The sequence below is a fragment of the Solanum verrucosum genome, unplaced genomic scaffold (genome assembly GCF_900185275.1).
Source record: "Solanum verrucosum unplaced genomic scaffold, falcon-dt-bn FXZP01000100.1, whole genome shotgun sequence".
Classification (NCBI taxonomy): Eukaryota; Viridiplantae; Streptophyta; class Magnoliopsida; order Solanales; family Solanaceae; genus Solanum; species Solanum verrucosum.
The window spans coordinates 757,353-779,713 of record NW_026020254.1 but is presented as its reverse complement, the minus strand read 5'-3'; the positions used below and the strand labels follow the sequence as shown (position 1 = coordinate 779,713).

The following is a 22,361-nucleotide window of genomic DNA, read 5'->3' as shown; positions in this document are numbered from 1 at the left end:
GTTTGGCAATTTGGTCCATTTATAGTTGAAATCAACAAAGATTTTAAGTAAACACGTGCCATCAAATAACATAACCGACCCAAAACTGTCCAAGATCTTATTTTGGTCTTTTTTCAACGTTGTAGCTCACCCACCATGGTCCACGTGTTGATATATACTACTACTTTTCTTTTAACTCCAAATTTGGATTACTCTATTATAATAAGGACCCCAATGCTTGTTAATTCTAAGTGAAGATCATTTCTTGAACCTATAACCAACTTGATATTGAATGGTCCAAATGGCTTCAAATTTGCTCTACTCTGCTTTGGCCTTAGTGCTCTTGTTGTTTGTATCAGAGCTTTGTTGCTACATTGAGTCAGCTAGTGGGGTTGTTTTGGGTTCAAGATTGTTAGCTAAAGAGAACCAAGCATGGTTTTCTGATAATAAAACATTTGCATTTGGTTTCACTCCAACAACAGAATCACATGATCAGTATCAATTGTCTATTTGGTTTGCACAAATTCCAGGGGATACAACATTGGTTTGGTCACCTAGCATGTAAGTGTAACAACTTTCTATATTAAGTAATTTTCTTGAAAAAGCTTGTAAAATTGTTACTCCCTCAGTTTCAATTTATTTGTCTTACTTTCATTTTAGTTTGTTCAAGAAATAATGTCTCTTTCCTAATTTGACCATTCTTTAATGTTAACATCACACGACATGGTTAAGACCACTAAAATTAAAGAGCATATCAGTACAGTATACATATCTTTATTAAAGACCACGACCTCCACAAGATTAAAAATTTTGGTTAAGACCACTAAAATTAAAGAGCATATCAGTACAGTATACATATCTTTATTAAAGACCACGACCTCCACAAGATTAAAAATTTCTGTTTATTTTCTTAAACTCCATGTCTAGTTCTGTTTATTTTCTTAAACTCCATGTCTAGTCAGACTAAGACAAACAAAATTGAAAAGGCATGCATTATAATTCTCTATGTTTCTGATTTCGCTTTTATGAACATTTACCTGCAGTAATCATTTAGCTTACCTAGTGTATAGAAGTTAAACTCACTATTTCTTTCCATTGTGATTTGTGAACTAGTCTGGATTTCTTTCTCTTCAAATTAAGGGCAAGAAACTGTTAAGTGTTAATGTGAAACTAGAACCAAAATGCTTAAAACATGTAGACATAAGTTTATTTTGATGTTAATGTGAAACCAGAATTTCTTCAAAATGCTTAAAACATGTAGATTTAAGTTTGAATGATAGGTTCTTTAGTTATGATATTAAACTTGGAAGAAATTAGGCAGAATGTATTCCTCCATCTCTAGTTTTACTAAAGCTTTTGCAGGTATATATTTCTTATTGGCCAACCCTTTCATTTTGTGTCCATCATCTGAATAGAAATTCTCCGGTCACCAAAGACGCGGTCTTGGAGTTCGACAACAGTGGAAATGTCTTGTTGATGGACAGAGGCACCACTGTATGGGCATCAAACACCTCAGAAGTTGGCGTTGAGACGGCTGTCATGTCTGAAAATGGCAACTTTGTTCTCTACACTGACAACCTAAGCGTTGTGTGGCAGAGCTTTTCACATCCATCGGATACTCTATTACCTGGCCAACCTTTAACAGCGTCACTAGAGTTAATATCATCAAAATCGCCTTCCCTTGGAGGCTATTACACGTTAAAAATGTTGCAGCAGCCTACATCACTTAACCTTGGATTGACTTACAATGTGCCTGAGTCCTTTGTTATGTCACCTGAACTTTACAGCAATTATTCTTATTGGTCAGGACCTGATATATCGAACGTGACAGGAGATGTTGTTGCAGTCTTGGATCAAGCTGGAAGCTTTGGTATTGTTTATGGCTCATCTTCGGATGGAGCAGTTTATGTGTACAAAAATGATGGTGATTATGGAGGGCTATTCTCAGCTTTGAATCAATCTAATTGGAATAAACCATCTGTTTTAAGACGGTTGATTCTCGAGGCAAATGGAAATCTACGTTTGTATCGATGGGACAATGATGTGAATGGATCAAGACAATGGGTTGCAGAGTGGGCAGCTGTGTCCAATCCATGTGACATTGCTGGAATTTGTGGCAATGGGATATGTAATTTAGACAGAAGTAAAACAAATGCTTCTTGTACATGTTTGCCAGGCACGTCTAAGGTGGGAAATGATATTTCGTGTTCTGGAAATTCTTCATTGACAGGAAAATGTGGACCTCATCATGAAAACTTAACTTCCCAGTTCAAGATTTCTACGGTTCAACAGACGACTTACTATTTCTCAGAATCATCAGTAATAGCAAATTATAGTGATATAAATTCAGTGTCCAAATGTGGGAATGCTTGCTTATCAAATTGTAACTGTGTTGCTTCTGTTTACGGTCTCAATGAGGAAAAGCCTTACTGTTGGGTCCTAAGAAACTTGGAATTTGGTGGATTTGAGGATCCTGGCTCAACTTTATTCATCAAGGTTGATGCCAATGGCTCATTTGGTGTTAATGGTGACAAACAAAATGGGAATTCATCAGACGATTCACAGAGTAAACACGACAAGGTATTGATACTTCCTATAGTCCTAAGCATGACTGTTCTGATCGTGCTGCTCGGCTGTCTGTTGTATATCAATATCCATAGGAAAAGATCCTTAAAGAGAGCCCTTGATGGCTCTTTGATCTTATCAGGAGCTCCAATTAGTTTCAGCTATCGTGACTTGCAACAACGGACAAATAATTTTTCTGAGTTACTTGGAACAGGTAAAGACACAAGTATTATTTCATTTCTTATCCAGTATTACTAAGAAACACAGAAAATCCAAACTACGACAATTGAATTTTCCATCATAACAAGATTTGATCATAGTAACAATGTTGCGTTAACAGGTGGATTTGGAAGTGTATACAAGGGAAGCCTAGGAGACGGAACATTGATAGCAGTAAAGAAGCTTGACAAAGTTTTACCTCATGGAGAGAGGGAATTTATAACAGAGGTCAATACCATTGGATCTATGCATCATATGAACTTGGTGCGTCTATGTGGATACTGTTCTGAGGGAACACGAAGGTAAGTAACTGATTTCGTTGTAATTTGATGGATGAATTGTGTCAAAGTAGGTAAGCATGTCATATTACACCATTTAACTGCACAGTTTTTTTCTTCCAACAGGCTACTAGTGTATGAGTTTATGAAAAATGGCTCATTGGACAAGTGGATATTCCATTCATATAGTAACAGAGATAAACTGCTAATTTGGCCTACACGTTTTCGCGTAGCCATTGGTACTGCACAAGGGATAGCGTATTTTCATGAGCAATGCAGGAACAGGATCATACACTGTGACATCAAGCCAGAGAACATACTTTTGGATGAGGATTTTTGTCCTAAAGTTTCTGATTTTGGACTAGCAAAATTGATGGGGAGAGAGCACTCCCATGTTGTTACTATGGTCCGAGGAACCAGAGGTTATTTAGCCCCCGAGTGGGTCAGCAACCGACCCATAACTGTAAAAGCTGATGTTTACAGCTATGGAATGCTGCTACTAGAAATAATAGGTGGCCGGAGAAATCTTGATATGACTTGTGATGCTGTGGACTTCTTTTACCCTGGATGGGCTTACAAGGTACTCAGTTGATCAACTTTTGTAGCTCATTTCCATTTCTTGATCAAGAGGTCACAAGTTCAACCCGTTTAAATAACTGCCTAGTGCACCAGATGGACCTTATTATATTATTCCATTTCTTGCAAACTTAAAAAACTAAAGTATTGAAGGTGCTACATATGCTTCTTTTTTGTTGTTTTTTCAGGAAATGACAGAAGGAACACCAGAAAAAGTTGTAGACAGAAGACTCGAAGGGGCAATCGAAAAAGAAGAGCTAATAAGAGCTTTGATGGTTGCCTTTTGGTGTATCCAGGATGAGGTTTCAACAAGGCCTACAATGGGGGAAGTGGTGAAGATGTTGGAAGGATCAGTTGACATTGATATGCCACCAATGCCACAAACTGTTTTAGAGTTAATAGAAGAAGGCTTAGATCATGTATACAAGTCTATGAAAAGGGAGCTCAATCAGTTCAGTTCCTTCACTATGACTACTCAGCCATCATCTAATGCTACATGCAGTTACTCCACTATATCACCTAGATAGTTAAAAAGTGGAACGATTCAGTAGGAAGTTTTATTAGGATTATGCAGCTGTAAACCCATTGATGCTTCAAATAACATTCAAGAGCCAGCAAAATTGGATTAGCATAGTGTATTCTCTTCCTTTTTGCCGTATCTCAACTAGGATTGAAACATAAGATTGTGTACTTGAAATAAAACATGCGTATGTAGAAACATTCCCAAAGAGGTTTGCATGATCAGTTATGAGTGCATTTTCTTACAAAACATGGACTAAATTTTTATAGCATTCAGATGCACTGAAAAATTGGTTGATAGTTGTAAAGATTTTTAAGTGTTTGACATCAAACCATATTAATTTACTATGATTTGGTGATGATAAGTGTATGGAAAAACACATAATGTATCCATTTGGTTGATCTAAATATAGGTACTTTTTAGCCCAGCAGTAATTATCAAGTCTTATCCCAGATTTTTGATGGGGTACTTCAGACATAAACAAGGAGAGACAACATAATGTTGCGTTAAGATAATCAAATATGTTGAGTGAACCATAAACCGTTAATAGATATGCTCAAGTAAGAGTCTATGTCTTCCCAAATTTTGTAATTGGCAGAGGTTTTTTTGTTTCATTTTTGAAACACTAACATATATCCCATGTGATATCTGTATCTATATTGAAAAAGCCAGGTTAGTGTTCTGAATCATATTTTCAGGATTTTAATAGATCGTTTATATAAAGATGCTATGTAAACTTGTGATAACAGTTGATTAACACAAAAACAGGTTGATATTTATCCAGTTAGAAGTAGTATGATGAGATATAAAAGGCTTTAGATTATAGTGATTTAGTTAGCAACCAAAAGAGAATAAGCTTCGTCAATGCTATTATATTTCTACAGGTTGATTCATCACTAGCTAAGAAAATTTGTGATGTTTCTCCAGCTTTAGAATAAGTAAACAGTGACGATGCTTTACATTCATCTACACAATTGCATCATTAGATACTTCAATCATAAATTACATTTCAGTCGACCACAAGCTCTCGAGATGGGCTGACTTACCCTTGATTCAGTCATCTTCCTCCACATCAATGACCATCCTCAGTCGCCTTCTCGATACAGTAATAATAGGGGCTTCAAGTGAAGCATCATCATCCTCAAAATCAGACAATTCAGAATGGAATTTGTCCTGTAATTGCTGATCACCCTGATTGCCAGGAGGAACATCTTGCTCACTGCTAAGGTCAGTTGCTAGGTTACCAGCGTCAACATCACCGTCAACATCTGAGGCAGTATTATTGAATCCTGTAACCTCCATTGCAGTAGCTTGATCAAGCTCCCCCCTTAAAATTCCAGAGAGGTTAAGATCATGTTAGTTAAGTAGGTCAATGGACCAATGCCAATGGATCTAAAATCATGACATGCTCTTTTGAGGAAAATAAGTCCAAATATGTAAAAGCACAAGAAAACTATTTAGAGGGAATTAACATCATATGTAAACGCTGATGCTACAATCCATCTGAGCTAACCTATGGCAAATATATAAAGTCACTGTCAGACATTAATGGTTCCTAGATTGTACATTATATATGCCTGTTACTGTGTCTGTATGGCAAATTCAAGCAAAAACAGCCTTACTTATACTTTGATGTGAATGTATATAGATGGCAAAACTTGGTTTAACAAAAATAAAAGTAAGCAAGGGTATCAAATTTAGGAAAGCAGAAGAGGATGGCCAAAAAAACTCAGAAGCCTAAGAAAGCTGGTATAGTAGTTCTAAAGTTCCTTCACAAAATAGAGGATTCCAAAAAGAAATTGGGATGAGGTGAGTGATGATATGAGGGGTTCATACTCAATGAAGAGACAACTGGCATAGTAGTTTTGTTAAGTTCCTAAGCAAATAGAGGAAGATCCCAAATAGCAAATAAGATAAAGTGGCCGACTATATAAGAGGCTCATAAAAATGGAGGATAAATGCAGTATTCACTGTGGTGCCAGAAAAGGTGAATCAATAAAAACACAGCTGTATTGTACCTCTCTGAGTCATAAGCATCTTTGTCTTCAATGTCACTTTCGCTGCTGGTCTTCATTGAATTTATATTTAGCTTCCCATCCTCACTCTGTGGAACAGCTTTTTGAGTTTTTCTGCATCAAATAAGATTATAATTCATTGCAATAACTATAAGGTGTCCTGCAGAAGGTAGTAATTTTACTAACTGAAAGCAACACCGCAATATATGTTGTGATCCCTCATAAGCCAACACGGAAAAAATCTACAGTCTACTCAAGATTATAATTCAATGACAGTCAGTTACCATAAAGAAACCCAAGTTAACTAATGAAAGTACCACTTTACTGTGAAACAAATTTTTTTTATCAAGCAAATTATTTCATTGATACTCCCTCATTTTCACCTCTATCCTCCCAAACACAACCTTATTCCACACTCTTATGTCTTTCTTAAGCATCTTTAAATTTTTTGCAAGTCTGAAAGATAATCTCCCCTATAGCATATCTATCCCACCACCCAACTACTCTATCTCCAAATTATGTTGCCAGTGCCTAGTAGTCACATGTTCTCAAATCTGAAAGGTGATCTCATCCTTCTACCCCTATCAGTTTATCACCAGCTAAAAGAACTAGAAACTTGTTGGAGCATGACCAAAAGAACCTAAACTTGACCAACAAAAATAGCTCCTTCCTTCCCTGAAAACTAGAAGGGTGTGGAGACCATGTCTAAACTTTATAAGTCAATGAATAGGACAACTCAAATAGGTAATTTTGATGCGTTGACAGAATAATAAGATTTGGTGATTGGTGAAGATCTTGATTTGAGAAACATGGATCTGAACCCAGACATAGAGAAACTATTGACAGGACTCCAACTATTAATTACACAGTAAACACTTCCCTTGTATATTATCTCGCGTTTGAGAATATGGTGCTCCAACAATCAATGCAATGCACATCTATACTTGACATTTTCACCTTTTCAGATTGTAAATGAACTGACCAATCAGCATATATTTGTGCAACTTTGGTTGTACCAAATAAATTGAGATATTTCTATCAAGTAATGGTGAGGCTTGATCCACTCCTATCTTCACTTAATAACTAATGTGTCATATTATAATCTACATACACAAACATAAATCAGAATAAATCTACCATAAGCAGGAAGAAAGGGAGACAGATACCCACGACGACTTTTCATTGATTCTCAGAAAACAAATAACATGTTCAAAGTCATGTAAAGATTATGTAAAATAGAGGAAAAACAGACAAAAGAAAGCATACACCAATAGTGAAGTCAGCAATTCATCATCAGACGCATCTTTTGATGATTTTTTCCTTGTATTCTGGTTCTCTCCTCCTTCAGAAGTGCTTCCTTTCCCCTGATGTTTGCTCCTGAAACTCCATAAAACAATGAAAGCCCTTATCATATATTTGGTGGGAGCACATGTATTTGGTGGGAGTAGTGGTGGCACATGGGCGGGTTGAAAATGGGTCAACATAAAATGGGTAATAATTCAACCCGCTCATATTTGATATGGGTAAAAATGGATTGGGTAACAAATGGGTTGGGTAAAATACTAGTTTACCCATATTTTCATGAGTAAATAATACTCTACTTAAGAATTCAACATGGAGAAAATATTTTAGTCTTTTTTTAGATGAAAAATGTTGAAAATGCTTCATGTAGTTTTATTGTATCATAAAAGTAAAAAAAAACCCTATAACTTTTCAATATAAAATAAATTTATGTAATAACAAGGGGAACATATTTTTAATTTCAAAATAAATGAATATTTGCATTTTAGAACTAAAACATGCTTAATGCACTTTAAGCAATGTCAATACTAGTACATGATTTGCTTATTTTACACTATTATTTATTATTCAATATAAAATTAAACAAATAAAAAAATATAATTATAATTAACAAAAGAAGTGTACATTTAAAATATATATTTTTGGAGGGCCAAAGACTTCACCTATTCAGAGAAAAATAATAAGTTTTATAGAAGAACATAAAAATGAAGAGAAGTTACAATATTTTTGGTGATATCATGAATTTTGAGTGAATAAAAGTTAGAAGCTTATCCCATTTGACTAATCCATATTTAACCCATATTTTTATGGGTTGAATATGGGTATCAACCCATATTTTACCCATGTAAAAAGTCACTCACCCAACCCATTAAAATATGGGCGGGTTACCAAAATATGGGCTCATTTTGCCGGCACTAGGTCGGAGCATAGTAATAATTGTGTTCATCGTTCATCCAAAACAGTACTCCCAGCAAGATAGATGATAATGTAACTGGTTGCTATGAGTATAGTGCCTTTTAACTTCTATCTTACATGCCATTCAGTAACATCACAACCCAACTCAGGATGAGAAGGAAGCAGGAGATCAGTATCATTAGAATATCTTCTTCCACAATTTTTCAAAACTTAGTGGGTGTTTGGATTGACTTATTTTAAGTGGCTTTTGGCTTTTAAGCTCTTTTTTAATTTTGGAATTGTTTGAGAAACACAAAAAATGTTTTTAAGCAGATTTTTTTTAGGCTGAAAAAGTTTTTTTTTTAAACAAGGCAAAAGTTGGGTGTCCCCAACTTATGACTTTTTTTTTGAACTTGGCAACTTTCCCCAACTTAAGACTTTTAGCTTTTAACTTATAAGTCACTTAAAAAAGTCAATCCAAACACCCCCTTATTCTGAATCAGGAAGAATAGAGAGTGATCTGCAACGTGAATGGTATGTTTTTACTTTGCATATTCCAGATATACTAGTAGATTACATCAACAACAAATAGAGGAAACCGATTTCCACCAAAACTTTAGTTGGAAGATGAATGCAAATTCGAAAGTTTTTTAGGAAAATCTCTTCATTGTGCTGACACTAACTACAAAGGAATTACCATGACTGATGGTTCACACGGTATTTGGAGTCACAATGCAGATAAAGACAAACAGCAGAAACTAGCTTCTGAACATGTAAAAAAAAGCATGAAGCTAGAACACATGTTGAAAAAGGAGAGGAGAGGAGGTTTATTAGAACGGCAACTCCTAGCTTTGGATTTCCTACTGTGCTACCGAAGACTACTAGTGGAGAAAATCATAGGTGGGAACTCAAGGGGAAAGGATATGGTCGCCCATCAGTTAACACAGTGCACTGGACTAAATTACTCTGGAAGTAAGGAAGAGCAATCCACTTCTCAAGATAATCCAATTATTTAAGCTTTGTGCGCATCAAAGAACTTAACAGTACCTTCTCATTGATAACAAAGTCTCATCATCAGAGTTGTCTGAACCTTTAGTAGAAGCATCACTTGCTTCATCCATCAATTGCAAGTTGGTTTCTAAGCTTCTCTTTTTGGGGACATACAGGCCAAGTTGCTTAAGTTTTCGTGAAATTTTAGCAGCAGATAAAGTGCCCTCAGAATCAAGTGCAGTGGCAATCATGTGGCTGCACCTCTTGTGATCTTTAAACCTTTCATAGTAAAACCATATCATATTATTAGTCCATATAAGGAATGGATATATGAAAGCCAGGGTCTCACAAAAGAAGTTGCTTTCTTATATATTTATGTTTAGAAGAAATATAAGTGGAAAATCTCGAGTAAATAATGGGCAATAGAACTCACTGCTCGAACAAATCTTTGATCTTTTGCTCCTGCTCCTGACTAAATGCCTGCACTCTCTTTCTAGTGTGCCTGAGAATGACCAGCAAGAATATTTAAAATCAAGTTCATGAAACATATAACTACACTGCTTTAAACACACTTACAGATGCCTTCTCTGTGAAGTACCCTCTTCTAGTATATCTGAATTTTGAAGTCTGAGATCACTTTCTAGAACCTTTTCTTCATTCCTAGGTTTGTCGGGAGCACTAGCATTTAATGTCTTTTTCTTCCGTGGGATTTTGTATCCCAACTGTTTAAGTGCCCTGGTAACTTGGAGAGGTGAAATCTTTCCATCTGGATCAAGGGCTTCCGCAATGAGATCACAACAATTTTGACTATCTTTATACCTGGAAATCATACAAGAAAGGGATCATCATTTGTGAAAACAATATGAGCAAATAGTAGAATACAACGATTTACGATTTAGATATTTTCTTGAACTTATTTTTACAACTAACATGTGTCACCCTTCAAACATGAATTATTACTCCATAGCTCCCAATTCTACAGCCTAATTTAACATATCACAAACACTTAGGAAAGAGACTCAACTACTATGGGGCAATGTAAACGTGGGAGCTAACAGGGTACACTCGAGGAGTCGAGGTATGTGCACACTTCTACTTTATCATTGGTAGGATTAAGAGGAGGGTTTCAAGCATACAAACAATGAAACTATATATATGTACCTCTCAAATAGTTGCTCAGCTTTCTGTCGTGATTCATCATTAAGAGCTTGTAGTTTTCGTCTTTTAGGTTCTCTCTGAGACTCTTGTTCAACTGACTGCTTCTGTCTGCAATAAAAAAACACAATAAAGAAGACGGCTAAACTGAGAAATCAAGAAGAGCAAAACACCAAGAACGAGGATCATACTTTTCCGAATGTTGTTTCTCATTCATTGCATAATTTTCATCATTTGAAATTGATGCTGGGCTTTCCGCTCCCTCTCCCAAACTTTGGCTACTCCTATTTGTGACCTCTGCCTTGTTTCTGTGAAAAGCATTGAATTAAAAGATTCTGTTGGAGGAAAAAAGTTGACTTGGCTGTTTCTCTTATGAATGAAAGACCTACAACTTTGTCAAATGCTATTTTATCTTTTTTTTAATAGGAAATGATCAAAATTTAGAAAAAGAGAACAACTTCAAAATAAAAAGTCATTTTTTTTCCCAAGTTTATCAAGTCTGTCACAAAAATAAATTCACAGTCGAAGTAATACATAATTCAACATATGAAACTCTTGTTTTCTTTGATTCAAGCACAATAGCATTTAACAATCAACAAAAGCACTCTTGTGGTATTAGTGCAAACATCCTACCTGACAGCGTCTGAAAAATCTAATGGAAAATCAGCTTCATCATCACCAAGGGCATCAGCTAGACTTCGGCGAGTCCATCCATTTGCTTCAGATGAGCCAATTTCACCAGTCATTTTAACACCAGAACTATTTTTACCATTCTTAAATTGAGATAGATCCTTTAGCATGGAATCGCAAGTGAGATAATGACACTCTCGACGTGACTTCCAAAAGAGAACCTCTATGAAGAGCAGGGGATTACTCTTCATTTTGCACAGCATTCCCCTAACTAAATTTGTCAAAAAGAAAACAATGCTCTCATATTCTCTGCAAGGCCTAGACTTTTGCTCCTCCAGAATGTCATAGAATATGGTGAGGAGAGATAGCTGTTTATCAAGCAGAAAAAATTAAAATGAGATATGTTACGGAATCTTCACATTAATTTTATCTCAAACAGAAAGTTTGATTGCTTTTCAACAATTAAAAGCAAATAAAGTTTCAATAAATTACCTGGTATAGCATGGGAGTAAGTTCGAGATCATCACATATTTTCTGTAATATGTGTATCACAGAATTATTTGTAATAATGGAGTTGCTTTTGTAGTACTTTAGTAACCAACAGAGATTATGAATGGTGGAGTTGTTTGCAAGAGTAGAGACCAAAGCAGATATTTTGAGATCATCTTCTGTAGTCAACACATTTTCATCACCAGAAGAATAATCCCCGCCATGATCATACTCGTCATTAACATCATCAGAAAGTTTTTGTTGCATCTCTGGCAGAGTGTTCTGGTGTCTTCCTGACTGAGTTTCTAGAGGAACAGGTTGATTAACCTGATCTAGGATTGTTATATCTTCTTCTCCCTTTCCAACTACGTGAAGATTATTTGACTTTTCACTTCCAGAGCCTGCAGCATTATTGTGAGTTGTATCAGTACTCTCAACCACCATTTGATCTTCGTTCACCGTGGTACATCCTATGTGTTCATCAACCTTATTGGAGTCTATGGCATCTTCTCCATTGTGAGCTAATCCAGTATCTCTAAATTCATGACTAGAGCCACCAACAGGTAGCCCAAAGGAGGCTGAATCTCTAATCAATTCATCATCATTTTCCTTCTTGTCACCTGTAACTGCAGTCTTCGGTCGTTTCTTCCTCAACTTTTTCGAAATCTACACAAAAATAGATCCTTTTTCGTCAATAGGTATCAGATGCTGAAGCAAAAAAAAAAAAAAATCCATGAAATAAACTATATTTAGCATCTATGGAACTTAAGGCAGTAATGAGATATAGATCCTGCAATGGCATATTTCTTTATGTTGAGACACTCAATAAAGAAAGAGACGGGGCAGGCCCTCATACATTAAAGTGAACTAACTCATATAGTATACCACATGACTCTCACTATAGGAACTATTACTTTATAATACGCTTAGCCCTCTTACATACACAAGACTGCAACTCCAAAATGGTTGATTAATAGACCATGGTATTTGATTTGTCAAATACATCATTATTGTATACTCATATATATAGCGCAACCCAATTTTTATTTTTTACCTTTTAAAAAAAAATAGTGTGGAAGAGTTGGCCAGAGAAGTGCCACCCAACACCAAATGAAGCTATCTTACCTCATCACAATTATATAATTTAGTTCGAAGCAACAACCCAGATGGCACCATTTATGATATGTGGAGTGAACAGGGATGGAACTTATTCTTCAGGAGATTGCTAAATGACTGGGAGATTGATAGAGTAGCAGATCTGCTAAATAGGGTTGATGACTTCAATGGCACAACTGCTGAACCAGATACATTAAGATGGAAACACAATATTGATGGGCAATTCTCTGTTAAAAGGGTTTATAAAATGGAAGAAAGGTACAGCATAGAGGGCAACCAAAAATATGGAGAAACTTATGGAATAGTCCATCCCCAACCAAGGTAATATGCTTTACTTGGTTGGTGGTTAAAAGAGCATGCCTGACACAAGAAGTTTTGAAGAAAAAAGGGGCCATCATAGCTTTTAGGTGCTTCTTATGCAATGAGACAAATGAAACAAACAGCCATCTATTTTGACACTGCACTTTTACCGCACAACTTTGGTCTCTATTTATCAACATAACAAAGACAAGTAGGACTATGTCGGAGCATACTGCAGATTTGCTTAGCTGCTGGATAAAAAGAGGCAGCAAAAGTCAAAAGAAGTGGTGAAGGATCATCCCACAATGCATCTGGTGGACAGTTTGGAGAGAGAGAAATGGGAGGTGTTATGAAGATAGATCCAATTCCATCCAGAAAGTTAAATGGAATTGTATAATATCTTTCTACTTTTGGTGTAAAGAAGTAGGTTTAGAGGATATAGATCAGTTTGTAGATTTATTAAGATCTCTGTAAGTATCTTCTATTCTATTTGTTTTTTTAATCAAACACTTTTTTATGGTGTCCAGCATGTCCTTAATGCTGAGGAATCCCCCCCCCCCCACCCCCCACACTACAGCACTACCATATAAAGATAAAAGGATGGTTTTGCTTTAGATATGGAACATGGATCAAAGTTGCTGCTATCTTGTTGTGGTTCACTTCTCCATTATATCTTTATTACAGAATTTAGATCTCGACTAAATGAGCATTCATACTATCTCTCCTCAATCCAAGCAAGGTTATTTTTTCTCTAACAAGGTTCTCCACTTCATAGAAACATCTACTTAGCAAGTATCTGCAGGCGAATATGAGCAGCTGAAGTTTGATTACAAGTGACTGAATCATTCAAGATTACGAATAAAAGCCCCTAGAAATAAATATTAAATACAAAAGTAATTGCTTATTATAATTTAAAAGAAATACAAAAGTTACCAGGGAATACCCTTAATGAACCACGTGCTTGAAGGTTCTCCATCAGCTTTATAACTGTATTGATAATTTCTACCAAATCAGCAAGGTAACTGGCAATAACAGATTTAAAATATTAGTAGAAGATTATACATGCTTTAGGTTAGAAATACTTTTCTCCAAACACACACAACATTGCATTAACCTGGTAAATTGCATGCAGTCAAAAAACAACAAATAGCACATTTTTTTCTTTAACAAATAGCACATTTTGATTCATGCTGACATGGTTTCATGATTAGTGCAGTGGAATTTAGAAGCGCCAACATAACAAACTTAGCTCATAGACCCTTTGTCTAGACATGGTTTATACTTTCTAAATAAAGTTTCCTGTAGCTAAGAAAATTCAAGATTAAAGCTTTTCTGACATGGACAAAGAAATTTATAGTTATCAACAAGAAAATATACTTCAAAGTTGCACTATTGTGAACTGAGCCTACAAAACAGCTCCACCTGAAGGTTGGAACTGAAAGCAAGTTTTTGAGCAGATTCCAGCAAACATGCTAATAATTTTATCCATAGAGATAGCTTTACTGAGGCAGTTGAATTACATTAATACAAAATAAGAGTGCAGTGCATAACACCTATTAAGATCTTCAATAAACTAAACTACAAGTTGATTTTCTCCTTATTCATAATTCAATATTGGAGTCATGAGACTTGGTAGAGGCACCACATTGACTGCATTCTTACTCAACTTTTCTCCAATTTTCAGGAATAGTATAGTTATTTTTTAAAAAAAAAAAATGTGTGTCAGAAGGGAAACCTTTTCGCTTGCTTATGGGTATCAAATGATTTGATCTGGTTCAAGAGAAACTGGGTCATCCCTTCTTCAGTTTGATCATAGAATAACTTGTAAAGAAGAATTCGGGATGTTCGATGCTCCTTGGAATCTTCTGGAGACTGCTTAAGCACCAATTCCAGCATAAGAAGCTGTCAACCAATATGAGTATAGTCAGAGAAGGATCCCAAAGTTTGATTCAGTCATAATACCCAACATGTTAGACCAATCCTTAAGCTGAAGCAGATATTGAAGCAAGTATCGAGCAACAGCCTTTGGGCTGGGAAATGCTGCATACTACTAAAGGTGTAACAAATCTCATTTTCTTCTGTTCTATGAATCTATCTCCTAGAATATGCATGTTGTACCTACTTAGCCATGCAGAGGCATCTCAAAAGGTACATGCATCCCATTCTTTTCATCAACGCTAAACACTAAACTAAAACAAGAGGAAAGACCCAAACTTTGAGAAACGTGATCACCATAGTTTTAATAAGAGATCCTGCCACATAGAGAAACTTGCAGTCATTTGTCTCCTTCAAGGTCTCGAGCGAAAAACGCCATCTCGAAAGAACCAACTGGAACATTGATATATTTAAGGACTCGGCAATAGGACCACATATACATCCTCTGAACAGTATGCTGCCAGCTCTAGAATCCATCGGTTCTTGGGCATCAACTTCTTCGTGGGGCTGATTAAGAGTCGAGAGAAGATTGAGATATGGGATCACAAAGACAAAACAAGGTAAATGGAAACTACTTAATGAAATTCCAACAAAAGAGAAAAGCACAGAATTATGCAAAAAAAGAATTATCCAAGAGCCTGTATCATTTATTATTACATCTTGGTACTTCACTTTTTAGTGCCTCAACTCTAATGATCAGACACCAGAAATAAGTGGTTTAGATTAGATCCTCAATGTTCTGAGTATGACAAATTTTAGTTCTCCATATTCTAGATAGCTTCAGATTCATACATAGATCAGTAATACCAATATCACCTAGAAATGATGATCATGAATCATGAAGCTTGGTACAAATGAAAGAGTCTATAAATGTTGTTTAACTGGTTAATGTGTACCCATTCTCTGAATAGCTAACATTCAGTTGTTGACTAGTCAGTCAAACTTCCCAATGCAAAAGTTTGACAGCATAATGTTTTTACGTATTTAAACTTTACACTGATTACTGATTAGATGAATTAATAAAAGTCAATAACTAATCAAATCTGATCATGACATAAATGGACTCAGGATCTACTTTATAAATGTCTGAATTCATTGTAACCGCTACATAATAATGCATATCCCGCCTAAATTAGCTCTGTTATATGGATATTCAATGTCCAGTAACACTAGTGTTTCCTCACTTGTTGGAAGCTATATGCAACAGCTGTATTAACAGCCAGGCATGACTGGAGATTATAGAAAGCAGATCAAATGTTTCAAAGGATAAATATTCCTGTTAGTAAATAACCCCCAACTTCATTATATCTATCAGTTTATAGAAACTGAAGTTACTAATAAGAGACGGTAAAAGGAACAGTATTGTGCATGTTTACAGATAATTCAGATACACACAAACCATATAACACCATTTGCGTAAAACTTTGCTTTACCTGATTCAAAAACTTGTTGTACTGAAAAGAAGTAACAAACTGAGCAACCTGAAAGAAAATAACAATATCGCTATTCTGAATAGCATGATGTTCTTTTTCAATGTCATCACGAACGGACTGCATCAAGACTGTAATGAGTTAAATTAGAATGGAAAAATAAGTAGTGACATAAGAAGCGAATGAAGTGAAAGCAGATGCATCATTTAACCACATATCTTACCGTTGTATCCCCCTCCTAGGAACTGGTTAATAAAATCATAAAGCAAATTTAGAATCTTATTGTTAGTTGCTGGTACTCTTCCTTGGTCCCACACAGTCCTTTTTGCCGGACCTCGGTGCTTCGTGTGAGCTATTATCAGGGGATCATTAGAAACAGAACAAGGATTTCCCTTGATTAAAGTTTTAGAACCATCCTGTTAAATAAACAAGTTAACATTAGTACTAGTACAAACTATGGTTCTTTATAGTACCATTATTATACCATCAGTTCTAATGTGTAAAATCCCATTTCTTTATTCAGGAGGATAAATTACCAGGGAAAACCGTGTAAAAGTTCCACTGAACTGAGTATAGCAACCCAGGTTTCGTTGTCTGATAACTTTTCTCTTTTGACGTTCTTCCTCCATTATATCTTTGAGGGAGTTAATTGAAATATCATTATCTTCATCTACCTGATGAACAAAATCCATTGATGAATCAGAAACCACCGAGGGGGACCAGCTGCCATGAAAAAGCTTCTTCACCATATGAACTAGTCTAACTCAGAAAGTGTCACAAATGCATGCAGAAAAACATACTTGCTCTACTTGATGACGCCTTCCTCCAAAACTTCATAACGTTAAGGCAATTGCTAACAAAGGAGGAATTTTCTTACTGCACGGCTGATCTTTGGGATGCACAAAAACTTTTTAGTCCTCATGATTAAAGGAAAAGACAGGCCAATGAGCATAAAACTCACAAGGCAAAGCAATAATTCCTTCTCATGCTTCCTGAAAAGTTATTGAGTCGGTCTCTTCACCTTACTCATGCACAGGGGTAATTCTGTTTAAAACTTAAATACAAGTGACAACACATTAAGAGATCTTTCATCTTCTATTGGTACAACTACGCCCAAATCCCAACCTAGTCAGTCTTGGCTACATGATTCTGACTAATTAATTATTCCGTTTAATTTCATGTGTCTTAGTTTGATTCAACACGAAATTTAAGAATATAAATTAGACTTTGGAATTTTCTGGTCTGAACTAAAGGTGTGCATTAACTAAATATACATTTTGAGACTTGTGGTCTTAAAGATGCCATCTCATTCTAATAATGATGTATCATTAAGGGTAAAATAGGAATGTTGGAATTAAAATCCTAAATATAGAAAGAGAAATCTTTCTGAAAAGGACTTGAAATAAAGTAAGACACATAATTTTTTTTAAAAAAAAGGAGCATGTAGTTCTATTTAGACCCATAGCAATCCAATATTTGGATTCTCTGGCATTTTAGGTTCTCCACATTTTCTACTAAAATAGAAATATCTAACAAGACAAAGACTTCTAATACGATTTGATTACTTCACCAAAAAAAAAAAATTGTATCATTTATTGGATCACTTTCTTCCATTGTATGCTAATTTGTGCGGAGTCTGCATGAATTCCTAGAGATTGTAAGTCTTTAAGACAATCCTTCTATGTGATTTTAGGTTAAGCCATCCTGTTTTAACACATTTTATCACTGTGATTTCACACATATGATTAGTGTGTCTAGACGTTGACATAGAACAAGACGAGACTATCTTAATTCTTAAGCAACCTTTTCTCATTTAATCCACAATGTGTGCTACTTGCACTTTCTGCCGAAAGTGAATATTTCTGATCTAGTCTAAAATTGTATGTTCACATATCTTCACATTCACATTCCCTTGATATTCATTTTGATACATAACATTGTCAACCTAAGAACCATTCTATAAGGACTTGTTTTTTAACTCATTTCTCTCCTTTCAATTGATGATATAGTTATTTTGGTCAAATGGGAGACAATATACCTTGATATTCTTGATCATTCTTTGATTCAAAGCATCAATCGATCTCAATTAAAAAAGTAAATAACATTTTAAAGAACTAGATTTTTGAAAGGTTTCCTCTTATAGCATTGTTAAAGAATGACAAAAGTCCACATCGGTGGTTAATGAGATGGGTGGACTCCTTATAAGGCTTGGGCAATCCTCCTCCCTTTGAGCTAGCTTTTGGGGTGTGAGTTAGGCCTAAGACCTAATTTAACATGGTATCAGAGCAGGGACCGTCTCACCCGATGTTGGGACCCCCAAAATCAAAATTGCCCACGCACCAGATGCTAAGCACTGGGCGTGAGGTGGGGTGTTAAAGAATGACAAAAGTCCACATCGGTGGTTAATGAGATGGGTGGACTCCTTATAAGGCTTGGGCAATCCTCCTCCCTTTGAGCTAGCTTTTGGGGTGTGAGTTAGGCCTAAGACCTAATTTAACAAGCATATTACTCCAGAAGAACTTTCCCATTTCAACCATCCTACTCTGATTCTATATGTAACATCTTTATCTATCAAACCATTCTCCTAATACTTCAAAAAGATATTAAGATCTATGTACAAAAAAGTCATAAGTGAGTGCTCTATTTTATCTTCTCTGAGTACTAAATTGAAAAATATCTCTATCTTTAAATGTACATACCAGTTTTATTGGATGTCAAACACAAACAATGGTCAATGAATTGTCATTCAATTTTTACCAAGGAAATTAAGTGTTGTCAACCAAAGTTGCTAACCTATCCCAGCTTGCGTATAGCATTCTGGTCATAACAAGATCAGCCCAGTGTACTAGTGTTTTCTCTAATCAAAATTATAATTTCATCCAGAAATGACAAAAGGGAGAAAAAGAAGGAAACAAAACAAAAAGAGAAAACACTAGAAAAAATTGGACTCAATTTGTGGCCACGATATTGAAAAAAGACTAACCTTTGGATCCTTGAAATGTGCTTTAGCAATCAACTCTGGAAGCTGACCCATAAATATATAATAGAACGTCTCCAACAAGAGCAAATTATCGTGACGAAGATAGCTACAAGCGCCACCAACTTGTTGTGAAAGAACTAAGATGACTTCCATTACGTTCTCTTGAAACAAGAGCTCCAGAAACCTGTCTCTGAGAAATACAAATTCTATCATAGAACCACCAGATTTCTGCTGGGTTGATATGTCTTGGATAGCCAAAACATTACGAAATAAAGTAAGCACCAGCTGCACCATTTTCCAATCATCTTCTGTGAAAGCCTCGCTGTTGACATGGTGAGATAAGTTTGTACCCAGAATAACTTGTATGAATCCATGATGAAGCAGTAGTCTATCTTATGTAAGCTTAACATTCTTAGAGTTAAGTACAGAGAAGACAACAAAGGACTATGACATGTCAGTGTGAGTGATAAATAGCCTCTATAACAGAATGTTAATGAAACTCCGGAAAGAAAATATAAATTGCATTTCTTCAAAGTTAGCCTAATAAAAATATGTGGTAAAGGCAATATGAGTATTGGTACTTTGGCATGGATCTTTACAAATGCACTTCAAACTTGAAAAAGGTTAAACTTATCATACTGGATACATGCACGTATCTGATACCCTAGTTGAGTCTGCATCCATGTAAAGCAGTGCCTATTTTGTAAAGTGGAGAATGACACAAATATGTCACAACTTCAAAATGATTCAGCTAAAGAATAGGACTGGGTTACAAGATTGGATTAGCTTGTTGCATGTGTGAATTTTAGATTATGATAGCTATTAAAAACAGTAACCTCTAATTTTCTGTGGCAAATGCACTTGCCAATTTGACCATTATGTCACTTGCCTTCACGGAAATAAATCCATAGGTTTTAGAAAAACAATCCTGCTAAGCAGATAACGGTGAAATTTTCAATAGACATATTCTTAATTTCTATCTCCAGAAACCATTTCTCAAAGCTATTAAAACATGAATGTCCTATACCTAATACTACATGGGTCAGACCAACTTTTTACATCACTCTAAGGAACACATTCTAGCAGCCAAACATGATCCCAGTTACCAATTTGACATGTGTATGTACAACAATATATCCAATGTAATCCAACAAGTGGAGTCTGAGGAAGGTAGGATATACAAACAAAAATATGAAGTCATAAGATGATTGCAATTACCAAGCCAAATTTTCCAATGGGCTTTCCAAGAGAGACATTATCACTGGCACAGCTTCACTAAAGGTAATTGATGATTTTATTCCCCAGAGAAGCTCTATCTGTTGCGGTATGTCATTTGATGTAGACTCAATAGGCATCGTTAGAAACACCATAACTTTTACTGTACAATAAGACAGAGAGCAAAGGCGCACATAATTAATATAAACAACAAATTTCATGTTTCCTGATATAAAATGAATGGAAAATGGATAAAATAAGACAGATACCTGCATTCAACAGCAGATTTCGATCATCTTGAAAATATTCAATAATGGGAATCAAATCTTTTCCCACGATATTCCATTTACATACTTGCTTGAAAACTTCTCTTGTTTGAGGGTCATCTCGCCTTAGAAACCTCAACAAATCCTTCAAATTATCTGCCAAGGAACCAGGGTAACAAATAACCAAATTAAACAAAACCATCCAGACAGCTCAAATTCAACATCCAGTTACAAACTTAACACCCCCTACACTAACAGAAACTAATACAAAGCTAGAAACAGAAATCAGCTTAAAGATGAAAAAATTTCATCAATCAATCATATCACTCTACTCGGCCCACTTCAGTCCAATAATTAGAAAAAAATTAAAGGAATTGAACGAACAAACAGCCATTTGGCTTGAACTAAAGGTAATTTCTAACTGTTTTAGTAACGACAAACCTAGGCAGTAATTTCCTTTGGTATAGCCGATTCGATTTCCATCATCGTCCTCCTCAATGATCCCAAGGCCAGCGCATATTATTGACAACCCTTCCATTGATTATGAAGTGTTTGAAGTAATTTTTTTCTGGATTCAAGTATAATTGGGTATCAAATGGGATCTGGGGTGAGCTTGTATGGTAGTTTTGGAAGAAATTTTTGGATCTTTTTTACGAACTGATGAGTAAGTGTTAGGGTTTAGATGGCGCCAAACGGGTATCTGAAATTATTTCCCGCGCTTTGGAAATGATAAGGTGTTACAAGGACCACCGAAGAAGTCGAGTACCCGTGATGTGGCAGACTCTCATTTTTTCTTAACATGGAGAAAACCTTTTTTCTCTTTTATTTTTTGTTTCTCATGGCAAAAGGGAAAATGCTCTAAATTTAAAATAAATCCTTGTTTTAGGAAATAAACTCAACAAAACTTATTATTTCTCTTTCATATATTCTTTCTTAAAAGGGAGCTTTCAGATATAAAAATCGTGAAGTTTGAAAGAAAAAAAAGTATTATGACAATTTGTTTTCAAGTTTTCTTGAATAAGAATCTATCAAAAACATTTTTTCATTTCCTAAGATAGGAGTAAAATATGTGTATACTCACCCTCCACAAAGTTCATTTGTGGAACTACACTAGTATGCTTTGTGGTTGTTATTTGTTTTCAAGTTGAAAATGATGTTTAGAAATTGGGGTTGTGTTTAGACATGAATACAATTTGGAGTTGTTTTGAGTGAAAATTGTGAAAATAGTTTTTTTGAGTTTTTTGAACTTCATAAATTTTAACAATTCTATATCTGAAATAATTTGCAAGTGTTATTTTAAAAAAATCCTTGTCATCGCAAGGTCAGGAGTTGACAGAAAATGATAGTTATAGTAGGATGAAATTGAATTTTCAAATGATTAAATTATAAAATTTGATATTTAAAAAAATGGTGATTTACTAGTGAAGTATGAAATTGATAGAACCGTAGAAGTTAAAGAATCTTAAAGAAGCAATGCAAGTCAATGAAAGATTAGAGAAGCTGGGAG

General features: G+C 35.4%; 2 protein-coding genes across 2 annotated transcripts; one reads left to right on the top strand and one right to left on the bottom strand.

The window, feature by feature from the left end:
- Nucleotides 1–255: 255 nt before the first annotated feature.
- Nucleotides 256–4,242, top strand: LOC125833234 (G-type lectin S-receptor-like serine/threonine-protein kinase At5g24080). Its single transcript, XM_049512380.1, has 5 exons — nucleotides 256–540; nucleotides 1,395–2,758; nucleotides 2,885–3,065; nucleotides 3,168–3,621; nucleotides 3,806–4,242. Exons 1-5 carry the CDS (start codon nucleotides 272–274, stop codon nucleotides 4,142–4,144), a joined length of 2,607 nt encoding a protein of 868 aa, XP_049368337.1. The 5' UTR covers nucleotides 256–271; the 3' UTR covers nucleotides 4,145–4,242.
- A 691-nt stretch (nucleotides 4,243–4,933) lies between these two features.
- LOC125833186 (uncharacterized) lies at nucleotides 4,934–21,425 on the bottom strand. Its single transcript, XM_049512328.1, has 20 exons — nucleotides 21,296–21,425; nucleotides 20,858–21,010; nucleotides 20,592–20,751; nucleotides 19,377–19,695; nucleotides 16,930–17,067; nucleotides 16,617–16,809; nucleotides 16,397–16,524; nucleotides 15,261–15,470; nucleotides 14,764–14,930; nucleotides 13,972–14,050; nucleotides 11,616–12,278; nucleotides 11,127–11,491; nucleotides 10,685–10,801; nucleotides 10,500–10,604; nucleotides 9,915–10,157; nucleotides 9,772–9,840; nucleotides 9,396–9,617; nucleotides 7,419–7,529; nucleotides 6,156–6,266; nucleotides 4,934–5,464 (listed from the first exon to the last, which is right to left on the bottom strand). Exons 1-20 carry the CDS (start codon nucleotides 21,390–21,392, stop codon nucleotides 5,191–5,193), a joined length of 3,924 nt encoding a protein of 1,307 aa, XP_049368285.1. The 5' UTR covers nucleotides 21,393–21,425; the 3' UTR covers nucleotides 4,934–5,190.
- Nucleotides 21,426–22,361: the final 936 nt, after the last annotated feature.

Coding starts and splice junctions, on each gene's coding strand:
- LOC125833234 (XM_049512380.1), top strand. CDS start 272: ATGGTCCAAATGGCTTCAAATTTGCTCTACTCTGCTTTGGCCTTAGTG. Junction 541..1,394: donor TTGGTTTGGTCACCTAGCAT/GTAAGTGTAACA, acceptor TCATCTGAATAG/AAATTCTCCGGTCACCAAAG. Junction 3,622..3,805: donor ACCCTGGATGGGCTTACAAG/GTACTCAGTTGA, acceptor TTGTTTTTTCAG/GAAATGACAGAAGGAACACC.
- LOC125833186 (XM_049512328.1), bottom strand. CDS start 21,392: ATGGAAGGGTTGTCAATAATATGCGCTGGCCTTGGGATCATTGAGGAG. Junction 12,279..13,971: donor AAGCACGTGGTTCATTAAGG/GTATTCCCTGGT, acceptor ATTTTTGTGTAG/ATTTCGAAAAAGTTGAGGAA. Junction 5,465..6,155: donor GATGCTTATGACTCAGAGAG/GTACAATACAGC, acceptor TGGAATTTTAAG/GGGGGAGCTTGATCAAGCTA.